This window comes from Pteropus alecto, unplaced genomic scaffold (assembly GCF_000325575.1).
Source record: "Pteropus alecto unplaced genomic scaffold, ASM32557v1 scaffold78, whole genome shotgun sequence".
Lineage (NCBI taxonomy): Eukaryota > Metazoa > Chordata > Mammalia > Chiroptera > Pteropodidae > Pteropus > Pteropus alecto.
In genome coordinates, this window is record NW_006443124.1 from 13,035,659 (window position 1) to 13,054,504 (window position 18,846).

The 18,846-nt window shown below is 34.6% G+C and overlaps 1 protein-coding gene across 1 annotated transcript in view; it reads right to left on the minus strand.

Annotated features, from left to right (window-relative positions):
- The window catches only part of ADAMTS19 (ADAM metallopeptidase with thrombospondin type 1 motif 19), a 240,139-nt gene that overhangs the window by 7,714 nt on the left and 213,579 nt on the right, over window positions 1–18,846 (minus strand). The window contains exons 19-20 of the mRNA XM_025040686.1: window positions 16,078–16,282; window positions 13,231–13,383 (exon numbers count right to left, since the gene is read on the minus strand). Of these exons, the coding sequence (XP_024896454.1) occupies window positions 13,231–13,383; window positions 16,078–16,282 (358 nt within the window). The remainder of the gene's footprint in view (window positions 1–13,230; window positions 13,384–16,077; window positions 16,283–18,846) is intronic.

Consider the following 18,846-nt stretch of genomic DNA (forward strand, 5'->3'; position numbering starts at 1 on the left):
GTAGGGAAAATAAAACACGCTCAAAAAATTCTTAATAAATTCTTAACTGTGGCATTATTACCAAACAAAGTGATGAAATGAACTCTGAATGACTGTGAAGTCCATCTAATGGACAAGCTACGGTGTGAAATCCTTTCTTCTATCACAAATGAGAGGTGAGTAGTGAGGCACTGTCCAAAAGGGAAACTGCAGGAAGAAACTGATCATGGAAATTTCATTCCTGACATACTATTATTTATGGCACTAATCGCGTTGCTAAAATCTTGGTTTAATACTTTGAAAAATATGTAAATACCTTATAGAAGGTGTTCAAGCAGAGGCCATTTATCCTGAGACACGTAATCGATGTTATAATTTCAGTATGTTCAAGGGCAGTTAGTGTGTGCTGTTAAATAACTGTGCTCCGATGAAATTAAGTTTTCAACTCTAATCTGATGCACTGAGGATAATTAGGTCCTAATTAGCACAATGGTATAAATAAGTTTTTGATGGATCGAATACTACATATATGAGTGTACTCTATTGCTACATGTTCATTAGTTTATATAGAAATATTGCTTTTATAATATTTTCAAATATATTTATCAAGAATCCGCATCTTTAAAAAATAATCTACACGTATCATTCCCTTAAGTTTCTATGAATGCCACTATGCTTACTGACGTAAATCCATTAAATATTAGTGGATGATAGCAAGTACGCTCTGTAATATATCGATATGAGTAAAATGTGTTTAATCCAAAGGAAAAGTGCTAGACAGGCACCAATAAATAGTCATCTACAAACTTATCAAGTGTCAAAGTGAGGGAGGAGAATTAGCCATCAAGATTTTAGCAGCTTCTCAAGGCTTGTCCATTGTACCACTTGACTCTACTTTAGCAAAGTATAAAAGTATCTTCCTGTCCTTGGAAATTCATAATCTACCTAGTATCATGTCTCTATCAAGTTCACCAAAGAACATTCTTGTCCTTCGTCTTCTTGTCCGAGAAGTAATAACCTATGTACTTTTGGACAACTTAATTTCACTAAAGAACGCTTTATAAGTGGGATATCCATAAGTATCTCTAACTACTCTCCCATTTAGAGAGGAGATACTATTTCTTTCCACTGATCTCTGATTCTTGCTAGTTCTTCTGTGCTCCATGGGTTCTGAGATCAAGTAGGTTTATTACAAATAGGTGATTTTGAACATGGAGCTAAAAAAGACTTCCATATCTAGCTTTAGGTATTGGGATTCTGTGGTAAAATGCCAATCTTTAAAATCAGGAATTAAATGTGAGTTTCTACCTTTCTTTTCAAGACTTCAGAATTAACTATTGTCAATTCATAGATGCTGTCTTGGTGCTAATTAGTTAATTGTTACTCTGAATATTGAGATAACTTAGTTTGGGGAACCAACTGGGACATTATGGTATAATACATTTGTAAACTTAGGTTAAATATGGTATAATACATTTGTAGACTTAGGTTAAATAATCAACTAATTTGCCATTGAGTTTATGGAACTATTAATCTATGCATGCTAAATTCTTCAAGCTGTAAGTCTTGTAAAAATGTCCTCTTAAACATTACAAACCAAAGAGGCAGAAAATCTAATAGTAAAAATACACACTACTATAAGGTATTTATTTGAAGTTTTGTTGGTTAAGAAACAACTAAATTAATACTGGTCTGTTTTTGAATTCCTTAAAAAAAATTTCAGTGTATTTAGGGGTTAAAAATAATAATTCCCCAACTTGGCTAGCACAAATATTACCCGAGATTCCTTCCTTCTAGATTGTGCCAAAGATATATATTTTGGAGAGAATGTGTATTCTCCAGGCCAACAGCTAAGGAAGGCTCTGTAATGCTTTACTCATTTCCAGCTGGCCTCCGTAAGAAATAGGAATTCCTAAATTAAGAGAAAATTGTCACTGGCAAACAGAGTTCAAAAAATTTTTTTTTACCGATATAATAGACAATCTTACAGAACCTGATATAATCTGTGATGATAAGTGTCAATCTATAATAAGGTTAACTGTACAAACTTGAATAATCTGTCTTTGGGAATTAATGGATTATTCCAAAGCAGTTTTAACAAGAGTGAAGTAGCATTCACAGTGGAGAATGGACCTCATAAGGAAACTAAATGATGACTTCTACTGGAAATTATTAGTGCAGCATTCCTATTCATTTATGTATATGTTTGGCAGTTCCATCTTTCAACTTTTTAATAAAGTGAGTGTGAAACAAACATACTAAGGAACAAAAGTTAGGTTTGTTTTTTAAGATTTGCTATTTATTTTGGTCAGTGTTTCAGCGTCTTTTTAAAGTAGTTCATCTGCCTTGTTTAACACATGGGTATTTGGTATTGAACCTATTCCTAGAGGTCAGACATTTGAGGATTTTTTTTTTTTTTTTGCATATGTGTTTAATTGATTTGGCATTTGTTTCTACGGTTCAAACTATTTTTGTTTCTTTAAAGAAAACATTTGCATATAGTTATAGCAAATCAAGAAAATGTGTGTGGCAAAATCAAGCAGATTGCTTATGAATGATCAGCAGAGAGCTGAATATGTTATGAAAGGATTGCCAAATCATTTTTATATCAAAGTACACACTGATCACCAGAATGATGGAAGAAAAAAAGATATTTCGCATTAAGAAGCAATTAATAAACAAAAAGTCTTGGGCACATGTGCAATTCTGCCAGAGGTCTGCCAGAATCACAGGGTGTTGCAGAGGAGAAAAAAAGACTATCAAGACAGTTCTATTTTATCACTCTCCTTCCAGTGAAAGATCTTCTCACCAAAGAGAACTGTCGAGAATGACGATTAAATTTGCTTTTCAAATAGAATACTTTCTAGGTCTAGTTCAGCAATTCTAGATCAGAATGGATCGGATCCCCCTGTAGCCATCTTGGAAAAGGGTGTATTTTCATTTCGCTTTGTTTTAATAAATAAAATCTTGATTTAAAATGGCACAGAGCATATTATATAGCTACCATTCACTTAGTCCAACCTGAAATGAAGAATATAATTGCCACTTTACAGAGAAAATTCCTAAATGTGCTTTGCTTCCATCCACTGCCTTCCTTCTGCAGTAGGTAATTGCTGTCTAACCTGATGGCAGGTGTTCCAGCCAAATGGATTCACGAGAATGCAGAAGAAGTCTGCGGGCTTCCTTGAAGCTCAGCATTAAACACCTTTTTGGCTTCCACGGCATGTTATTCAAAAAAGGGTGGATTTGCTTTTTTAAAAAAAAAAAAATCACATTTTTAAGTAGTTTGATTTACCATACAGGAAAATGTCAGGGGAGTCATGTGTTTACATAAAGTTATATTTTTAGTTTAAAATATAATTAGTTTAATTTTCCTGGATAAAAATAAACCCATTACTAATTCTTTGGTAGTAAAATCTGAGAGACGTTGTCAATGTAGAATTAGATTGAGAAACATAAAATGGACCAGAAGAAAGGAAATACAACGCTTAGTTAGATATATCACACACTTTTTTTGTTTACTTGATGAAAAGGTTTAGCAGTCATCTATTTAATAAATATCTCTACATGCAGTGCAATGTTCTGGTCACACAGATTTGTGGGAAGGGCGAAGGGTTTAAGCCATTCTTAGTGAAACGGCAACAATATAAGACATTAAATAATTGAGAAAAAGTAATATAGTCAGTAAGTGCAAACAAATTCTGCCACTTACTGGGGAAGCCCTTTGAAAAATTAGGTACTTGAGCTGGTCCTTGAAAGACCTAGATAGTTGAAAGAAACACTTTCCAGGCAAAGTGAACTATATAAACACAGACATCAAGATTGTAGAAGCATAAACTGCTTAGGCCCGAGTTTAGGAAAGGTACTAAAGTAATGAGGATAATGAGACAGTTCTCAACAGGTAGGTTAAGACCAGCATATGGAAAGCTGTGAATGCCGGGGTGAGTATCTGCTAGTTGACAGTACAGCCACGGAGAATTCTCTGGAAGAATTTAGAGCCATCCCTGTGACTGAAGAGGTCTCAAATCAGAAGAGTACAAGGGTAAGAGAGCACCTTAGAAATCGTTACTTTGGTCCTGGTGAAAACACAAGAAGGACAGCAAAATGATACCGGGAATGAAAAGCGACCGAGGCAACAACCCTACCTGTGTATAGAAGAAAAACCAAGGACGACTTCTAGCCTGGATAAATGGGAAGATGATATTGGCATTTTTCCAGGAGAAGGAAATTGGGAGTAGGATATGGTTTGAGGACATACAATGAGGAATTTCCTTTTAAATACACAAAATTCAAGAAACTGTTGGCATGCCAATGACAGTCCTAGGGCAGCTGAAGTTCGAGATGAGAATAAAGATCCAGGCCCCCTCAACTCTAACTCGGTCCTGATCTCACCGAACTCTCTTAAAAATACTTCCTTCTCTTGTTTCTCCTGATTTCCCTCCTTCTCCTTTGCATGGCCCTTTCTCTGTTGCCTTTGCTAGCAGCACTTTTTCTCCCACATGCCTGTAAAGGGAGTTTTTTAAGGCAGTATCTTTCCTTCTGTAGCTGTACTCTCTTTCATGTATTCCTACACTGTAAAAGTATAAACACCTTCAGAATTCATATTTTCACCCCACTCTTTTCCTCTCAGCTACTTATTAGACACAAGTGTGTAATTCTCTTATGGGCACATGAAATATAATCCAAAAGAGAATTCATATCTTTCCCCTCCAACTCGATTCTTCTCTAGGGTTTCCTATCTCGTATCAGAACCAGCATCCACACAAGTTGTTTGGACCGGAAAGCTAACCTAGGAGTACTTCCTGCCCCTTTCTCACCTCCCCCACAGGTAATCACCCCTAATCCTGTTCATTTTAACCTCACAACCATTTCTCAAAGCCAACCATTTCTCCCCATCTCTACTGACACGACAATAGGAATAGCCAGCGTTTATTTAGTTACTACATATGTGACACTATGCTAAGAACTTTCTATGGATTATTTTATTTGGAGTCATTAACTTATTTGTATAGCTGATCCAGACTTCAAACCCAGGGTTGTCTGACTCCATTCACTGAGCTGTCTTACCTGTTAAAAAAAAAAAAAGTTTGATAATATCCAACCTCAGAAGTAGTATGGGGAAACAGGTACACGGAAGCAAGTGGGCAGAACTGAGCAGAATCTGCTCCATTTATATGGAGCTTTCTGGTCGCCCTACATCTCTCAAATGTCTCAACCCAGTTCTCTCACGTTGCCTCTCTGAGCCCTGAAGTTGTGTGTGTGTGTGTGTGTGTGTACTTCTAAACATGTTTGTTGGTTTTATTTATTATACTACATGGATTTGTACATATTCTGTATACAGTATATACAAGGTTATAGACATATTTTTCCAATCCATTCTACTATTTGTGTTTTGTCTTCTAAGTAGATCCTTCATTTAAGTAGCTCAAATACTTTTTGTTGGACTATGCACATCACTGACATTGGATTACTACCTTGATTTGCATAGTTAGAGCATTCTGAAGTTCTGAGAGACCTACAGATGCTTTGGCACATGCCACAGATGTGGGGGTAGAGGTTGAAGGCCTAAGAAACTAGTCCTCTGCACATGAGGTGGATGCTGGTTGTGCACCCTGGCTGTGCAAAAGCTGGAGTGCCACCCAGCCACCTTAAAGTCAAACCAGAGACATGTCTGTTAAAACAATTTCCCTTTCATTATATTTTGTATCTAAAGAAGCCATATGATGCCTTTTTAACTGGTCATTTGCATATTTTTCTCACATTTTAAGGATGTCTTTCTCTGGTTGTCCTGGTGATCTTGTTATGCCTATCTCTGGAAATGCTCTGGTATTGGATGAATATATGCTGCACTGTATCTCAGTAAAAAACGCTTGATGCTAAGACTACTGATTTTAATTGTATAATATTCTTATCAAATTTCATTATAGTTTTCATTTCAAAAAAATCCCCCCTCCATCACATTCAATGTTCTCAAAATAAGCTTTGGCATGCTCCATCACCTACAGAGAACATTGAGAGTAATTTTTAACTCAATCACATTTATTTACTGAATTACTCTCAGGTATTACATAGAAGGTGAAATTATAGATATCCTGGTATGCAGCATAAGAGCACTGATAGTATTATTTTAAGAGCCTAGTGATTTTTCAAGGATCTATAAGGACAGCATTATTAAGCCCTGGGGATTTCAAAAAAAAAATTGGCTCGCTTTTTCCAATCCAAAGGATGTTAAACATATGTTCTTATCTCTGTATTTAAAATATAATTCTACATGTATTTGCATATATAATATATACATTATATATACAAACACATATACATATTCACATACACACATATATAAAGACAAAGAGACAGAGACACTACCATGATCTCTCTAAATTATAAATTTTCTCTATATAGAAGATATACACACATAGTATGTGTGCCTCATTCTTTTTAAGCTAATATATTCTATATTCAATCATACCAGCCAAATGCATTTGACAACACTGAGTAATTTGATCATTGTGAAAATTACATATATGTAAAGGCAGTGCAAAAAATGTCCCATTCTCTGGCTGTGCAAAGAGAGGCAAAAAAAAAAAATTGATAGACAACAGTTTGGGGATTTTGTGGATGGTTTAGAAGAGCTATATTCTGCAGATAGAATGGTAAGTAGTAAGTTGTGTAAATGCTCAGTGATATATCAAAACAAAATAATTAAAAGTCTTTCTTGAGGAAAAGGATCCTATTTATCATTGAGTAATTTCTTCAGTGTGAACAGCTTACTCACAGACAAGTGAGCTTTCAAATAAATGTTCCTATAGTGCAAAACATCTCTTATTTAGGATATCTTAGGATAGATTTCTTCAATGTCCAAATGTGAGCTATTCCCACAATCTCTGATTTATATAATTCATTGACTGATCCAACTATGATACAATTTCAGTATGATAGATTCATACTTGCTCAAATTTTCCTTTCTTATGAGATTATTTATAATTATAAAAATGATAAGCAGTTATTTTTCCAAATACCAAGATTTGTAGTCATAATTAGAATATAATTCTGAATAGAAATGATAATCCATGTCAAGAATAGTTTCTATATTTTAGATAACTTCAGTTTGGTTTCAATCTACAGTTTTCTCTAGTTTGAAAAAAAATTTACAAAACTTTGAAATTGGAATAATCTAATGTAAGCTTTCCCAAAGCATATTACACTAAATAACAAATTAGCTACATGCTCTGCAAAAGTGATCTTTACTAAAAAGAAGAAAAGAGAAATGCTATTGTCTCTCTTTGTGATTTACCAAATACAGAAGAATGTTAAGGGATCTGAGAAGTCCTACAGTAAAAAGTATTTGTTTATCATTGTTTAACTATAATATTTCTCATACATGGAGACTACATTCCAAGGAATGAGTTTTCCACGGAATATAATTTTGGGAATGCAAGCTTCAAAAATTTGTAAACTATCATGAATTTAGTCTAATAAAAGTGATGACATTCAGGTCTTTGGTATACACCAATTTTACAAATGTATCTATCTTTGACAATATACTTTCTCCATTATAGCAGTTCTCATTTTATTCATGCTTTTGTTCTCTAGTTTCAGCCGATACTTAACGTTTTCTATTTTTACATTCTACTAGGGTATTTAATTTGGTTATTTGCTGTTGTTGCTAATTATTTATTTATATTTGAATGGGAAATCCTTCTAACAACTGATTGAGCGTCCCTCTACTAACTTGTAATAACCCAGTTAGTTTTACTTTGATTAAAACCAGAGAACTATATATATCAGATGAATTCTGGGACTTCCCACACGTTGATTTTAATTGGGATGGGGTATGCATCAGCTTTGGGTGAGTGCAGATATGTAGGAAGTTACAGTCCTAAGATCCTAGTCTGGTCATCGGGTGACAAGAAATCCCTCCTCTGGATTTCTGGATCTGGCTCCTTTTGACAATGCAAAAACTCTAGGTTGCAGAGGTATATGATTAAAAACAGAGTGTTATCCAGTTATTCAGTTTAAGATATTCTTGATTGCATTGATTAAGATTAGTTTCTTTCAACAGTTCACCAAGTTTTCCTTCAGTGGATAAGTCACAACTGCGATAAGTCACAATTACCCGTCAATATTCATTTTAAGGAGTGACAAGCTTCTATTCAGCAAATAGAAGGCAGATTATCAGGCCAAGGGCCTTATGAGAGTTGGGGGGTAGCCTATTATAGTATTAAGGTATTCAGAGCTTCAAATTCACATGTTTTATCATTCTAAGAATCCATTTATTTACTGAATTACTCTCAGGTATTATAAGAATAAGAAATAAAATAATTTTTTTTTCAGGGTTATGTGGAAAGGTGCAAACCAAGCCACATATATTGAATGTTGGCCAATCTGGACAAAGGTATGACGGGGTAATAAATCTTCTATTTGTCTTTCTAGACTTGTTTTAAGTATGTCAATAAGGAATTGTTTCTTTGATCTTGCACTTTCCTGTTGAATTGTTTTAATTTAATAATTATACGATGAGAACACTTTAAGGTTATAATGCTTGATTATGCAAAGCCCCTTCAAGGGAGATGTGGCATAATTTACTTGATTAATTTGAAATTCTATTTCTGAGTTTCTTTTTAAAAATTAGAGTACTAAGTACTTAGGAAAAGGCACACTTATTTTCCTGTAATTACTAGAGTCCTGGGACAATATAATACACCAGATGGATTTCAGTAACATCTGTACTACGTGTGGTAAGACAATTAGTTTTACTAGAAATAATCCAGATATATGCAGGTCTTTCCCAGTTACAAAAATAAACTATTACACAATCAATATATTCTGAGTTTCAGCCATGGCATTGTTTTCAGAGAAAATGCAAACAATTATTGTAAAACATCACTTTGGGATCTGTAACCACATGGAACTAGAAAATCTTCTCTATGAGAATGACTTCAGAAACAGTGGAATTCTTATTCACTTAAATGCAGTTTTTATAGTCTGCAAGCATGTATTCAGTCTGATATATTTCCCCTATTCATTACGAAGAATTACCTTAGTTTTTGGATTCTTCTTCTATCTAACTCCTCTTCCATTCAACTGAATATACTGAATATAATTGTGGTTTCCTTTTTCAGGAAAAGTTCAAAAATGCCTTGTTATTCTGCAAGCTTTATATTCACCACTTCTAAACAAAGATATCCCATACTATCCGTAAAATTAAATCATCCAAAATGATTTACAGTGCTTCCAGCATTATTTTGAATTATATCATCGAAAAAAGACTCAATCTCTCATCCAAAAATCTATTAACCATGTCATGTGGCCAAAACTATTCATTTCCCAGAATTTTAAAGGATTAAATTAAATTCAAATTGTAGAGTATGAATTTATTCTAAAAATAGACCAAAAATAATTATGTGCCATTCTAAGGTGTTTTGTTGTCATCATAATTCACCTGAATAAGTATAAACCACTTGTTAATACTGCACAGAAAAGTTAACTCTATAAAAGCTTCATGAAGGACCAAATTCTGTTTAACAGGTAGGTATATAAAGCAATATTCTTTTATTTGCTCCTCTACTGGCCTCCAATAATGAAAACAAGAAGTTGTAGAAGTTCAAATAAAGGCAGAAAGGCCAAATTCAAGCATTAAAAATAGCATTTCATTAAACATAAGGGACTATGTTATTTTTAAAGTCAGCGTTCTATACTTACGAGAGTTTAAATGAGTAAACACAGATTTATACTGCCAAAAAACATATGGGTTTACTGTGCTCTCTCAGGAAAAACCCTAAAGCTATATCTGTATCAGAGATACAGTCAGAATGTGGCATATAACTGGGTCAACGGTTAACCCCGGCCAGAGCAAAGCGACCACATTGTTTGTCTTCTATTTTTGCTAACTTCCTGGTCTCGATGAAATAAACACAAGCACTGTTCAACAAAGACTGCATTACATCTACTTAGAAATCAGAAGTAATACTTTTATGTCAGATTTTTCTCTTTGAGTATACCTGGATCTATATTTTTCCCTCTCAAGCTGAGGCAGTTTTTCCACTGTTTACACAAAACCACCAAAACATAAATGCTAGAAACCACAAAGCTGATACGAATGCAGTGAACACAGTTTGAGGCATAAAGCCATATTCTTAGTAAGCCTCTGTCTAGCCAATATTACCTTAGCCAATAGTGGTCAATGACTTTTAGACAGTGATTCTCTAATAATTCATCCATAGTATCGAGGAAAAAGCAGGGTTTCAGAGCTAGACTTTATGGATAGTCTATTGAATAGTCTAGATTAAAGAATCCTAGGCTGAATTTTAAGTCCACGTATGCTTATCAATAGTTTAAATATATTAGTAGAATTTGAGTGAAACTAACAGACTAAGTGACCTCAGAAGAGCCAAGAAATCCACCCACAACTGCACACATATACTGCTATTCTTATTGCAGGGTCAGAGATAATAAGAATAAGAGATCTACATGTTTCCTCTGTCCATTAATATTTTAATCATTGAAACTTAAAAATCACAGCATTATTTTTTTCTCTGTAATTATTTTGGGATGGTCTTCATTTTAACATGAAAGTGATATCTTAGGAGTAAACAAAGAGAGGTGACATTGACATGGAGCCACTGGCTTTAATATGTGCATGCTGTTTGAATCTGTAATGCCAAGATTTTAGTTATGAATGAAGGAGAAAACATCTTTAAGGAGAAAAGCAGACTTATATAAAGAGGAAAAAAAATGCAACATACTGGATCTTCTAAACAAATAAACAAACAGTCCAACAAACAAAGGTAAAAAGTCATGGAATAAAGATAAATATTTATTGTGGCTATCCATTTCTTTCCTTACAATGGTTATGTTCTAGCTGGGTAGCAATATAGTAATGCAACAAAATTAGTGTGAAGGAATTAAATCCTGGTAGATTTAAAAATTACATCATTCATGTAAATGTGGTAAAATTTTTAAATATATTTCTCAGGCTTAGCATGAAAAACAAAGTTAACATTTTCTATGACCTTCCAGTTAATTTTGATTTTGCTTAAGATTTAACCAGAGGCTACATAATAGGCACAATTTAACTAATAGTAATGGTATTTATCATACAAATAGAATTTGTTAGCATTAGCTGCAATGTAGGAGCTTACAATTCTGTGTCATAAATTACAATAAAACCTGGATCTTCTACTTTTTGCAATTATCATTTTTGTGGGTTTTTTGTAGTTAACTGGAGGTTAACAACATTTATCACTTAGAATATTTCTATTAATTAATAAAGTTGGAAAAATACAGCTTATCTATTTTAGTGATTTTAAAACTTGTCCTTAGAGCAGAATCATTTCATTTAAGGAGAACACCCAGAATTTTACTAGCCAAAATAAATAAAAGCAGAGTTCTTACAACTGGAAGTGAGCAATAGGTGACCCCACACCCTTCCAACTAGTATTTTATTTTCTCATCCTATTTTATACTTTCAGTGTTGAATGAAGAGTTTATATATACATAAAGCTAGAAAATAATAGTAATGTCTAGTTTCTTTATTTCACTCATACAGAAACAAAGACACAAAGGTATTCAAATTAACCAGTTTGGCCATCTGCACAATAGGTAGTCCAAACTGTCCCCATGTCTCCTGAGTTCCAAATCATTGTCTCTTCCTATCACCCCACTCTATTTTTTCCTCTTACAGTTAGGGAAGCATAAACCCTGAACATTGAAAAAAAAAAAAAAGTTATCTGTGGTTAATTTAGAATTCTCTAAAAGTTGTTTTAGAGAAGTTGTTTACTGAAAGTTGTTTACTCTGAAGGAAGAGTTTCCTTATATGATTCAGCAATTAAAAGCTGCATGGATTGGGCTAAACATTTCCCAATTCCATAATCAGGGATTAATTTACATAGTTTACTAACCCACCCTTTAAGAGTCCCAATACTCTGAATGCTGTCAGTAGTGGAAAGAAAGTACAGTTTACTAAAAACTCAGATGCCGTGTTAATATGTAAACTTTTGTTAGGGAGGAAAGGCATAAATAATCACAAGAAAACAGATTTTAAATGTTACAGATTTCTTTTGGGCAACACTGGGCAAATTGGCTAAACACAGTACACTATACAATGAAAAGAATCTTCTAGAATGTCTTTTAGTGTTATTGAATAGCCACCATACTCCCCACCATGCACTGGCAGGCCCCTTTTTTTCACTTATATAATAAAAGGGAAGGAGAAAGCATTTATTATCTCTCTTCTAAGGCCTGGAATTTTATGATCCCATGACAATAGGAATATAATATCACAGCTAAATGTGGCAAGGCACTGGGGATCATTTGGTTAATACTTATATTTCTGAGAACTAGTATTTAAGAGCCGTTTTCACCTAGATATGATCAGAATTTTATCTTAAACCATGAAATTTATTAATACTTTGTAGAGTGAACATGTGACTATTTTCTACAGCTCATTTATATATAACTTTATTTTATTCATAAATTTTAAGTAAGCATTATTATTATCACGGTATTAAACTTACTGTTCAACTGCCAATGAATAAATTGTGTCCACTTGATTTGACCAAAGGCTTCAAGAATTGTGTTCCTTCCCACTTCTTCTAAACACAACCCCAGTGTTGGTGGGAAAAAGAATGCCTTTTACTTACTATGATGGGAATTTCTTTGCTTAGTTCTGGCGATACTTTCCTTAGTTCTATTTTAAATTGACTTATTCAATAGTATTCTATTTATTAGATAGGTTTTATGCAAAAATATTTTGACGAACAACTAGCAACAAAACAACAAAAATTGTATTTTTGAGAGCTTTCTTTGTTTTTTTTTGTTTGTTTGTTTTATTTGTTTGTTTTTAATTAATTTATTTTTTATGGTGACATTGGTTAACGAAATCCAGTAAGTTTCAGCTGTACACTTTAACAGTAAGGCATATATATATTTACACTGTGTGTTCACCTCCCATAGTTAGATTTCTTTCTGTCACCACATATTTGACCCCCTTTACTCTGTCTACTTCCCCCCTCTTTTGTATCAAAATTGTGTTAAGTGCTTTATATATTTTATCTTATTTAACCTGTAAGGGAGTTTTATAGAGATCATGATCACAACAGACAGGCAGGATTTGAACCTGGGATGTACACAGCCCACGATCTTTACCTCTACTCTCCATCTCTCCTAAATGTCATACTGCATGGTTATGGTACCCATGGCAATGCCGACATTATTGAAACTAACACTAAGAATGTACAGAATGATTCTCACCTTAGACCAGTCACCCATTCGCCACACGTAGCATTTCGAGTAATCCTCACAGTCCTCGGCCTCCCTGGGTCTGGTGGAGAGGACGCATTTCTTTCTAGGGTTAGTACACCTCACGGTCCGGTGACGGACACCTTTGCCACACTTGACCGAGCACTGGAAGATAACATCAGAGTTTGGATAAAGTCAATGACTAGGAGATACAGTCGAATGAGGAAATTTTGTTGAGTACTGGTTCTAATCATCTCTCATAAGTCTAAAACTCACATAAAGGCCAAGTAAAGAATAAAGAAATAAAGAATAAGGAGAACAGGCTATGTACCAGTATCAGAGGGTAGATGGAGCTTAGGGCACAGCATTGGAGGTGAAAGGATTTCAGCAACACAGAACCATTAGTACAGACCATAGTAAAACATAAGGATTATTTTTAACAGATAATATACAATGATCAAATGTAAATACTAAATTTGATTGAGATCAAATTTTTACATATATTATGTAATAAAATCATTATTTTAGTTTTGCTAAGATTTACTCTGTTTTAGCCTTAAGAAGTGTTTGTAAAAAATGACAATTTTTTAAATTAAATTTTTTGGAGTGACATTGGCTAATAAAATTATATAAGTTTCAAGTGTACAATTCAATAATATGTATAGTGCATTCTATGTTCACCACCCAAAGTTAAATTTCCTTCCATCACTATGTATTCAATCCCCTTTACACTTATCTACCTTCCTTTGCCCCCCTTTCCCTCTGTTGTACCCATTAAACTGTTGTCTGTGTCTATGAGTTTTAATTTGTTCATCTTGTTCATTTGTTGCTTTCAATTTCTTATTGAATGTCATTTTTCACAAACTGTTCTTAAAGCTAAAACAGAGAAAATCTTAGCAAAAATAAACCAAAGAATTCCTTTACATAATTATATACCCCTAGAAATCATTTTAAATGGCTGTATGAAATGAAATATAACTTGGTTCAAAAATAGTTTACTTCATAAATAACTGATGCTTAATTGACAATGATGACATAACAGATACAAAACACACTTACCCTGTCATTTACATTTAAGCTTCCCATTATGGAATATGTATAAAGTTCTCAGTTTTACAAAAGTACACATCATCACTGACTATATACTATCTGGACACACGAACCAAAATGGCATTGGGTGGGACAGGGGAGGGTGAGGGAAATGAGAGCGATGGCAAAACTCGAAAATCCAATTTATATTTGCATCTCAAAAAGGTCTAAAGAAAAAGGTGGAGGTAAACATTTAGCAATGATAGAGAATAGGAGTAACCATGCAGATTCCAATAGTTGTGTTCCTGAAAACTTGGAGTTAATGTTCCTGAGCATGGAGTTAATGATGCATTAAATATACTGAATTTTGCACAAATAAGTAATTATCTCATAACTTAAGGCTTGTGTTTGAATATATTGAGCTTTCAAGGAGACTACATGTGTGATTTGGCATTTCAATATTTATATTTTTGTTTTTTGCAATTGAAACTAACCCTGACCCATAAAATCAATTTTTAAATTAAATCAAAACAAGAGGGCCATCTTTTAATTGGCATATTGCATTAAGACACATCATTTCACCCAGCTGGTGCCAAAATCTGTATAGTAGAATATTTCTGACCCATTTCCTCCTGAAGAGTTTGCCAAACATTATGGTTAGGCTGGAGGTGGGGTATTTTTGTTTCCCTGATGCTCAAGTGAATCTTCTCTCCAGATCGAACTGATTCATACGGATGTAAAACTGAATAGTGCATTCATTCTCAAAAGTACACATTACACATGAAGAAGAATCTACTAAACAGCGAGGTATAGCTCAGGAAAGTAAGACAACAGAAAGTCACATTATTTGCTAATGTGCTTTTGGGGACATTGGGTTCATTGAAGAATATTTACAAATCTTATTACGTAAGCTACTTTATCATCATGTTCGAAAGAATGGGTACTTCCTGCAACCTAGCATTTCCTATTTGTCATTTTTATATCTTATCTAATATTCTGAAATTAAGCACATGGATTATTTGGCTCTGGGTATGTGTGTGCATTGGTTTTTCAACATGTGTATAAGAATAGAAATGTGAGTATGTGTGCACGTGTGCATGCTCCCACATACTCACCTAATATGTTTCAGAGCAGCCAGGAGATATGACTGGTGTTTATTATTATCTAAAGATATGAGCCATGAAAACAGAAAACAAAGCATACAGTTTGGCGCAGAATACACCCACATGCTACACACTACAAGCTAGTGGGTGTGTGGTACAGTGAGTTAGACAGCACCGGGTTCAAATACCAGCTCTACCACTTAGGTAGGCCTTTGGGTAAGCTATTTAATTCCTCTGAGTTACATTATAAAATGATAAAACTGTTAACTTTCTTGCATTGGTGATTGAATATAAACAATATACTAAATATGAAGTAAAAACGCAGTCCTGGCTCACAGGAAATGATTGTTAAATGTTAATTCCTTTCTTCTCCTTTCCCTTTTAAATGTTCAAGGATAGATAATAAGTCAAATGTGTATTTTAATATGTGCCCACTTAAGAGTATATTCACGACATATAAATGAAAAAGTTAAATTCAAAAACATATAAAATATGCTCTTAATCACGTTACCATATTTACAGAATAAAGAGTAAATAATTTTGTTCCTGTTTTCAAAATTATTTATAATGAGCACATAGATTTTTTTTTTATTATCAGCAAAATCATTAGATGGCATTGAAAAATATCAACTGTTGTGCAGAGAGATTCTGAACATGATACGACATGACCTTCTACAAGCCAAGAGTAAAAAAAAGAAAAAGGAAAATAAACGGGTGTGTACTGCACCTCTGACCACACTCCTGCCTCCCACACGGTCATGCAGTCCTGGCCCTCGCAGCGCTGGGCAGAGGCAGGCTTAGGCCCAGCACAGTCCCTCTCCCGGGCCCTAACCAGAGTTCCATTGCTCAGTTGCTGGGTACACGCCACTTGTCTGCTCTGCATCCCTTTTCCACAAGTTCGTGAACACGGGGTCCATTCTGTCATCATCCATCTAAAAATAAAGCAGAAGTCACTAAAACAAGTTAACGATATCTACCATTTCTAATGAACTGGGATTTCCCCTCAGGACTAGGCATTTAAACAACGCTCCAAATATATATCAGGACGGAAGTAAGGCCTATGCTGGAAGAGTGATTCATGAAATTTGGTATTCGAATGATTCCTGTCAATGAATCCCTCTCCGCATTTCCCACGATCTGGACAACCTTATAGGGGGATCTGAATCCCCCACTACACTACCTGCACAATCCTGTTTCTGTACAGCGCAGGGCAGTCAGAGCCTGAGCTGAATTCTGGGTTCCTTACGAGGTGCACTTTCTTAAAACAATACATAACAGCTGGCTAAGTTTCCACTTTCTCATTTGTAAAACTGTTAGCATACCATCTGACATACAATAAGCATTCAGGATATAGTATATACTATACATCTTCCAGCGCATTTATAAATCACTTATACGTATTTATAGATTTCTCTAGCTTCATCACCCACTTAATTAGAAAACAACCATATGCTCAGCTTGTTCCCCAAACACTTTCTGTATTCACTTCATGGCACTTTCTTGTGGGGCATCCGCTGCCGAGGTCCTTGACAGCCAGTTTCCTCCTAGAAGGGCTTCTCCATCCAACCCCCAGGGACTGTGTTCTCTCCTCTGCCCTCTGTCACCTGGCTTGTGGCTCTCACATAACACTTATTAGATATTCTCTAGGGAAGCGGAGGAGCTCAAAGCTACCTATAGGACTTAATCTCCTTTTCCTGATTAGCAAATAAGGCCTTCAAAGGCAGACATCAATGCCTTATTCTTCTTTGCACCCATAAAACTTTTTAAACAATAGCTTTGCATTAAACATTTCTTGAGATGGAATTTATATTTCTTTCCCTGTTTTCTAGAAATAGCCTCACTTCTTTCAAATTTACTTGAGCCCATGTGTTCTTGGCAATGAGCCAAAGTTTGAGATGTTATACCCTCTGACAGCCTAGTTTTCTTGTCTGTCTGATGGTTTAATTCTAAATAATTCTAAGCTTCTGTTATTGAAAATTTTTAAAAATTCATGATAACGTCTGCACTGCAGTAACGTCTCTAGCAAGGTTCTCGTCTGTGGGCCTATCAAATATGATGCAGACCTACCATTTTGCTTTGGAGTCCTCAAGTGGATTTTTCCTAAAGTGTACATTTATCTTCCAATTTCATTTAGCTTCTGCTTCATCTTTTTGCTTAAGGATACCCATGCTATAAGCACAACGCTTTAAACACATCTTTGGACTTTCTCCCCAACTACAGAATCCAGAAGACATTATTAAAAAGGAAAATATCTGCAATTTCGTGGAACCTCATATTTTTAAAATAAAATTAACTTTAGAGATCCTTCATATAATGATAAAAAGTTACTTTTTTCCATTCCTTGTGAAAACCGCTCAAAAATAAAAACTACCATGCAAAATGTATTGTAATGAGAGAAAACATTTGTATTATAGAATTTATCTAACTTGGAATTATCCTATTTCTTTATCTTTAAGATTCTTTTTTACAAAGCTATTTGCTAGTGCATCTATATATTTTATGTTTGGCACATAGAGTTCCACTCGACCAGTCGGTGACTTTTTCAATAAATGGGAATGAAAATTAGAAAGTCTTACTAGGGCGGGACAAAGAAGAGGCAGGAGAAATAAAGGTTGTGCGATACCAGTAAGCCTTGGAAAGCCTTCCTGTGATGACCCTTAAGAATCGCCCATGTTCATATCTTACTTGCCAAAATTTTGGTTAACCTCACTGACATTGCTTCTCGGTGGGTCACAATATACTGCCTCCTTTTCCAAGAAGGAAAATACTAATAAAGACTTCTAGTCTCCAGCTGTAAAACTAATTCCTCACTCAGAAATGTACTGACCTTTTAAAACTATTCATTTTACCAAGTCATTATCGAGGCATTTTCTCCCACTATAACTGAGGTCAGTGAATGAACAGCAAATGGTGTACACTGCACACTGCGATCCTTCACTGGCTGAGTGAGGGAGCGACAACTACACCTAGTCCTCCACTCCAGCTCATCCAAGATTCCTGATCTGTCACAAAAAGCCATCGCTCTTTCATCCGTGTGGAAAAGTTATATGGTATATAAAATAAATGTTTTCAAATATTTTAATAAGTTACTTAACACAAGGGAAATTAGCATTTTAGTATCTATTAAAAGAAATAAAGAGAAGATAATTCTTAGGAATAATAATGACAAAAAGGATCTGGGTTCTTTAACTGATAGGGCAAAGGCCAAAAACACTGCTTCTTTATCTATCCAACACTAAATGCAAAGGACCCAAGGACCTGACTGTAGGTAACAGTAATTCCTTAAGTCACCCTTCTTGTTGATTACTACACTGCTTTCTAAAAAAGCTTAATTTGTTGACCTATTTATGGAGTTAGGCTGAAAAGCACGGAGACGGGCAGGTATATAACATTACTGAAAGTATTGTAATGTACTTTTATCTCTTGCACATTCTTTTATTTATCATTCTTCTGTCATATTCTTTAGAAGCATATTTTTGCCTGGGGGAGGGGTAGG